Raw genomic sequence first — 7,606 nt, 5'->3', positions numbered from 1 at the left:
GATTCTTCCAATCCAAGAACACGGTATATCTTTCCATCTGTTTGTATTGTCTTTGGTTTCTTTCATCAGTGTCTTATAGTTTTCTGCACACAGGTCTTTTGTCTCCTTAGGTAGGTTCATTCCTAGGTATTTTATTCTTTTTGTTGCAATAGTAAATGGGAGTGTTTCCTTAATTTCTCTTTCTATCGTTGTTATTGTATAGGAATGCAGGAGATTTCTGTGCATTAATTTTGTATCCTGTTACTTTACCAAATTCATTAATTAGCTCTAGTAGTTTCCTGGTGGCATCTTTAGGATTTTCTATGTATAGTATCATGTCATCTGCAAACATCAGATTATTTTTGATCAGCCCCTACTTAGGCAGGGCAAAACCGCTTGACCTACTGACTCCATCTAGTCTCATTTTCCAGTGGAAAAATAAATTAGTGATAATATAGGGGGAGTGGATTATGTATACATTTGCTCTAGCACTGGAGTATGGATGATTCATATTTGAACCACAATGTATACATGTCTGAGAGTCAAGTTATTGGAAAATTACAGCCCCAGAATACTGTTGATGCAAATAAGCTTCAGTATACTCTGTAGGGTTAACCAAGCAACCCACAACAAAATAAACTGATAATGATAAAGCTAAGCTAACTGTAATTCATAATTAAAAAGTACTGAAAGCAGCAATTGCAAATAGCAACCAACTCAAGACAACACCGATGATATCCTGATAAAAAGTCCTTCTCTCACATTTTGGAAGTGTCAGTTCTGTGCCTGCACATGTGAAATTGGACCTTCTCATAGAGTGGACAGGCACTGTACAGGCATCAGGCTTATAGCAGGATACTGTGGGGCACTCAGTAACCTTTAGCACTTTCTTAGTCAATTACAAATTAGTAGCCCTAGTAATATGTACAAATGAAAGCTTAATCAAACTGTACATCATTTGCCATAATAATCCAAAGGAGGCCTTTAAAAAAATAAATTCAGTTTAGGGCACAGAAGAATGTTTCTGGTAATGCCCTCCCTACCCCCCCCCCCCCCACCCCAGTAGGTACCAGTCTTGATTTTTGAAATCACTGCCTAGGCAACGTTACCTCCTTCTGGTAGGGCTTTCGTTTTCTAGCTCATGCAGACCAGAGGTGTGCATTTGTATTTATAAAGTACTCATATTCTCATTTTAAACTGTAAGAAGTTTTAATACTCAGTGCAGAATAATCTCCAAGATAGAACATTAAGTGAAAAAAGCAATGTGCACGATACTGTGTATAATATGCTATTTATGTTTAAAGAATGATTTTATATGTATGTTGACAAATAATTATATGCTTTATATTGTTGGGGCATCTCTGGAAGTGAATATAAGAAACAGAACAAAATAGTTGCTTCTGGGGACAGGTACTGGCTGCTGGGGGAGGGGAGGGAGAGGAAGTAGGTTTTTCACTAGATACCCATTCACACTTTTTAAATTTTGTACCATTTATACATCAGCTATTAAAAAATCAATGAATTTAAATTTAGAAAAGAGGAAAAGGGGGAAAAAAGGACCCAGTGAGCCTACAGAGACTTGATTCTTGCCTCAGCTTTTCTTTTTTCTTTTAAAAGAGATGAGGGTTAAGTCTGGCTTGTTTCCTGATGCCTTTTACCCCCCTTCAAAAACACAGTCATGTATTAGGCAGAAGGTTCCAGAATGTAAACAAAACCTCTAAATGAGACAGCAGCATCATAAAACCAGGCCCAGGCCCTGGGATTCTGGACTGTGGCGAAGACCTCAGTCTCAAAACACAATTTTCTGATAAACTAGACCTGCTATTAAAAAAGTTTCCGAGTGTTCTGATGTGTCTTCATACAGTATATTTGTAAAATATAAAAAAAGGATGCTCTTCATAAGGCCACTTGTCCACTGTCCACTTGCAGCTTGAATATAAGAACACAAAAAAAGGAGACAAAATTCATACAGCAAAGCACGTTTAAATGAATGCATTATTTATTTCATCCCGCTTTAGTATTGCTCAAGGAGACAAAGCAATTATTTATGTTGATTTGCTATCAGGAATTTAAAAGAGAGCAAACAAATATCACAGTATTTAGTGTTTCCTAATGACAAATGAAATATTTCACTAATTATGTAAAAAGAATTGTATACTTTTGCACAAATTGACCCAGAGAGTACATTTTCTTTCTATCCTTAATGCTCATTATGCTAATACTTCTTTCTTAGAGCAAAATCTCCCCAGAAATAGGTAGTATATCGAAATTGTATGGGTTCTGAGTGACTGCAGCTAGACCATAGAGTAAGAAGTGATGAAAAGCTGGAAGGAATGTTTTGGACATGATGGGAGGCCTCCCTCTGGGTGGTGTAGACAGAGATCACAGTGAATTCCTCAAACTAGGGATGGGCTTTGGGCAATTGGGCCTAAAGTAGTGACAAAGCAGGCATAGACTTCTGGCGGTGGGTATACAGACTGGTGTCCACTGAGCATACTTAGGAAAATTCTATAATGAAGATATAATATCAGTACAAGTTATTAATTATCCTAAGGGCTTGGTCAACTTATGAGTACAAGTGTTAAGTACCCCAAGCTGGAACCTTCGGTCTAAGGGGGTCCCATGCATACTAAGTGTGCAAGTATTTGCCCCACGCTTCTTGTCCTCCTAGTCGCCCCCACTTCAGCCCCTTTCCTATCCCTCCAGGCCCCACAGGCTGGGACAACTAGAGCCCTGTATTCCAAACTTGGGTTCACGTAGAGGGGATCCATGTAACTGCAAGTCTGCGGGTAACCCACGCAAGGAAACCACTCAGCTTGGGTCTAAATAACTTACATTTTCCTCGCCTAAATTAGCCAGTAATTGCATGTGGGCAGACTTAGCCAGAAATGGTCTAAATGATCAATTAGAGGGCAAAAAGGAGTTCCTTTCTTTAAGCTCAAGGGTCCCTGTTGAAGAGCCCTATTTCCCAAGCCCTGCTCGCATGGGCCCGCGCCCAGCTCTCTGTGGTGCCTGGGTATATTGCACATTTGCCTAACGATAGTGAATTGAGGACTTATTTTGTAGGAAAATATAGGGCACTTCCATTACATGCAATCAAGCAAGAAGGCTGCAAAATGTGCCACTCCATTAATTTTAAACAGGATCTACCCCAAATGTCACCCTGAAACCAGAGTAAGGGGTTATTACAAATCTGAAGGAATTAAGAGTAATTTTCATTTGCAAAGGATTTGAGGGACATGACTCCTGCCACGCACACACTATTAATTGGGTGAAATTTGATTTGCCAATTTCAGTGTGAATCACTGAGCCCTGACCTAGCCTGCCTGGTGGTGAGATCAGGGGGCTCCTGTCTTCTTGGAGCGCACAGGTGCACACGTAGACACACACACACACACACACACACACACACACACACACACACACACACGGATAGAATGTGCAGAGACTGTAATGCAACGGGCTGGTTATTAACACATATGTTCTTCAAAGAAGAAAAACCAATGGCAGCTACTGGCAAGTCATGTAACCTCTCTGAGCCTCAGTTTCCGTATCTGTAAAAGGGGCTGATAACATCTGCTTCAATGGGAGTCATGAGTATTTGTGAGTTTGAGTAGCTCAGAGCACTTAGTGTGGTGCCCAGCCCATAGGTTACACCCATTCAATGGTAACTATTACCTTTATTTTCATCTTCTGAGGGTGGGTGGGGGGGTGGGCTCTTGTGCCTACGTTGGTTCCAGATCACACTGAGGGAAATCTGGACCTGGCACTAGGATGGCAACAACCTTCACAAGCCATTGCAGGGTCAGCTTTAGAGCCTGGGAGGTGTGGGTCAGCCCCCTGAGTTACTGATCATTTCCTTCCTAATCTCAGTTTCCACTATCTCTGGGAATAGAGCAGGCGGACTTGGGAGAGAGCACAGAGCAAGAGACAGGAATAAGCAGGTTAAGGCGGTCCAGGGGACGGTCCAGTCTGCCCCTCACTCCACATTCCGGTACTTGGTGAAGAGGTTGTACAACACTCGCAGTGTGGATTTCAGGTCACAGTTGACGATGTCTGCATAGAAAACGAAAAAACACACATTGCTTCAGTGGTGCCACATGGCCCCAAACTGGCATTGGGTGTCCTCTTCCTTCTGCCACCCACCATGTGCCCAGCATGGTCCTGGGGAGGGTGTCTCCCCTCTCCCATAGGACACCATTCTGTGCTCCTGAAGAGCTAGCTCCCTGTCCTGCCGGGAGAGAAGAGCATCCCCATGAGACAACCAGGGGCAGGTGGGTGTTGAAGGATGGGCAGTGTGTGCAGCAAGAATTCAGAGCAGGGGGCAGCGAGGGGCAGAGGTGCTGGGGCATGGGCGTCTCATCTCTCACTGAAAGAAAGCAGACCCCAGAGCATGTAGTCTTCGCCCTGGAAATAGAATCCCAGGCGAGAGGACCCTGACCCGACTCTGTGCCCTGGGTCTCACCTGTCTCTCGGGGGCCCCTCTCCCTCTGCCTTCACCCTGCCCCACAGAGCCAGCCGTGAGGGGTGGCAAGGAGGGGAGGGCCTGCAGCTACACTGGGGGACGAGGTGGTGAGTTAGGAGAACTAAGCTGCCTCTCCCTTAAGACGGGAGGGAGGGCCCCTAAAGGGCAGAGAAGCCCACCCGGCAGGGAGCACTCAATAGATTATGTGTCATCCGAAAGATTAAGGACAGAGCAAGGCGGCCAGGTTTGAGGCTGGGAGCTGGATTATATTTTCAGGAGAGTTCCACCGTGGGTCCTGAGCTTTTATACAACCATTTCCTCCCACCCTCACTTCCCCTGACCCCTCCCTCTCTTCCTTCTCTTTACTGGTCACCTCCTCTGGCTGCCTCTCTAACCCTCTGTGGAATCCTCTGCCTTCTCCTGCCCCCCAAGGCCCCACCCTGCACTTGCCCCTCTGCACTCACACCCCTGTGGGAGCGCCTTCCCTGAGGAACTGGCATAGTGAAAACATAAAGAAAGGAACTCTGCCTACTACTTAGGGATGCAGACTGAGGTAATAGAAGGAAAAGGAAAAGTTTAAAAAAAAAAAAAAAAGAAGGAAAAAGGCAAAAGCCTGATGACTATACAAGTCAGGAGAGTTGAGGTTGAAGATTGTGTCCAAAAAGAGCAAGCGGAAGGAAGTCTGGGGAGCTGGGATTGCTGTATCCCTTGAGCTGGGTGCTGGTTATATGGTGGCTTGTTGGATAATATTTCACTAAAGTTATTTGAAAAAAACCCTAACTGTGCAGAAGGTCTGATGAAGTAAATGATGTAAGAGAAAATAATAGAAAATAATAAATGCTCTGGGTTTCAAAGGTGGGAGGCTGAGTCACTGGGAGGGAAGGGATTGGGGGACAATGTCAGGGCTCCAGCAGCGGCATGGTCAACAGGAACAGGGATCGTCCAGGACCAGCAGAGCGGGAGGCCGGTGGCTCTGGCAGGCTGGGCTGTGGTTCCAGGTCTTAGCCTTGGGACTCTTGCAGTTGTAGCTGCCACAGTCAGGTGTGCCCAGGCCCTAGGCCCCGCAAAGATCAACACCTACTGGGCCATAAGCCAAGGGCCCAGGGCTGGGGAATCTCCTTAGGGCTCCCCAAACCCCTGGGCCCCATCCTGCCTGCCCCCTCCCAGGCCTTAGTCCCAGTTGTAGACCAATCCTACTCCACCCCTGCTGGGTTCAGACTCTGCTTCAAGCTCTCTTGCGATAGACCAGGGGCTCAGGGACCACCCGTGAGGCTGGAGCTCAGCTTCCTTTCTGCTCCCATGCTGGTTTGTGCACGTACGTGAGCCTCCAGCTTGGACCCTGCCCAGTGGCTGAGCCCTGCTACCTTGCCTTGCTAATGCTGAATCGCCCTGTCAGGTAGGTCCTATGTCCTCTGGGCTGATTCCTGTCCTCCGCTGACTGCTTGGCGATGAGTGTTCCTTAAATTCCACCCAAGTCAAAGATTAGGAAGTTACCCTAAGAAGGAACTGCTAGAAAGGCAGACAGGGACAAAGGTGAGCTCACTAAGGGAGTGAGCGTGAAGGGGAAAGTAGGCTGACACTGGGGCCACTGCAGCAGGCTCCTAACTGGGCTCCTCAAAGCCTCTTGCCCTCTCCAGTCCCTTCTACCCACTGCAGCTAGACTATTTGGCTTCTGGGTATGGTTGTGCAGGATGCACACTGCACAACTCCAGGGCACATCTTCATATTTCCAAGGTATCATTACCACAGACTACAATACAACTCTGGCCCCAGGGATTGTGCAGGTCACAACTTGTATGCCCACACAGCTATTTCACATAAGATAAAGTCCAGAATCCTAATCCATGGTTTTACAAGGCAAAAGCTGACTCCGGCCCACCCTTCCAGTCTCACTTCATGCCACGTTCCCCCTCATTCACTCTGCACTGGTCACAGGGGCTTCCTTTCACAACGTCCCAATAGGCTGTGCTCCTCCATCATCTCGGCCTCTGCACATGCTGTTGCAACATCTAGATTGTTCTTCCCAAGTAGCTGCCTCCTGATCCTCTTGCAGACCTCAGCTCAAAGCACTGCCTCCTGAGTGAAGCCTTGACACCTGGCCTTGGTGAGGGCATCCTGTCTTATGTTCTCAAAACCCCCACACTCTTCCTTCATAGCACTCACTCCAGTTCTCAAGCAGTGGTTTGTGTGCTTATCTAATGAAATCTGCCTCTGCTCGGGAGTGTGACCAACGTGACTGCAGAGAGTTGATCTTGTTTTGCTCCAGTGCCTGGCCCAGTACCTGGCATGCACAGACCTCAAAAGATATTAATAAATAAATGCATGAATGATTTCCCAATGTCCTGGAAGCCAAGAAAGAAAATTCCAGAAAGAGGGGATGACCAATAGAGCCACATGCTCCCAAGAGGGTGAAGAGGGTAAGGGCTGGAAAGAGTTCCCAGGGGACATGGTCCTGCTGGTGGCTTGGGAGAGAGCAAGGCCATGTGCAGGTGGTGGCAAGGTGTGAACAGCAGAATGGGCAGATGAGAGGTGGAGGCAATGGGCATGGGTGCAAAGAATGAACTTGGGAGACTGAGGAAGGAGAGCTATGGATGGAGGCGGGAGGATTTATTGTTCCCTTTTTTTTTTTTTTTTTTGCGCTACGCGGGCCTCTCACTGTTGTAGCCTCTCCCGCTGCGGAGCACAGGCTCCGGACGCGCAGGCTCAGCGGCCATGGCTCATGCACCCAGCCGCTCCGCGGCATGTGGGATCTTCCCGGACTGGGGCACGAACCCGTGTCCCCTGCATTGGCAGGCGGACTCTCAACCACTGCGCCACCAGGGAAGCGCTGTTTTTCCCTTTAAAGACAGGGGAGTTCTAAGATTGCTAGAGAAAGAAAATGTCCAATATGGGAGAATGTTTCGAAATGACCATTTAATTTACTCCAATTTATTTCTTTTTCCTTTTATTGCTGATTTACAGTATAGTTTATTTACAGTGTTATATTAGTTTCAGGTATACAACACAGTGATTCAATATTTCTGTAGATTTTACTCCATTTAAAGTTATTATAAAACAATGGCTATAGTTTCCTATGCTGTACAGTATATCCTTGCTTATTTATTTTAGGCATAGTAGTTTGTTAATCCCCTACCACTATCTTCCCCCTCCCTCATTCCCTTT

General features: G+C 46.4%; 1 protein-coding gene across 1 annotated transcript in view; it reads right to left on the bottom strand.

The window, feature by feature from the left end:
- Window positions 1-1,956: 1,956 nt before the first annotated feature.
- PARVA (parvin alpha) overlaps window positions 1,957-7,606 on the bottom strand; it is a 181,595-nt gene continuing 175,945 nt past the window's right edge. Inside the window, exon 14 of the mRNA XM_033862568.2 lies at window positions 1,957-4,035. Within this exon, the coding sequence (XP_033718459.1) occupies window positions 3,959-4,035 (77 nt within the window). The 3' untranslated portion in view covers window positions 1,957-3,958. The remainder of the gene's footprint in view (window positions 4,036-7,606) is intronic.

The sequence above is a fragment of the Tursiops truncatus genome, chromosome 8, assembly GCF_011762595.2.
Source record: "Tursiops truncatus isolate mTurTru1 chromosome 8, mTurTru1.mat.Y, whole genome shotgun sequence".
Taxonomy (NCBI): Eukaryota; Metazoa; Chordata; class Mammalia; order Artiodactyla; family Delphinidae; genus Tursiops; species Tursiops truncatus.
Note: the sequence above shows the minus strand (reverse complement) of the source record. Positions and strands in the feature narration are given on the sequence as shown.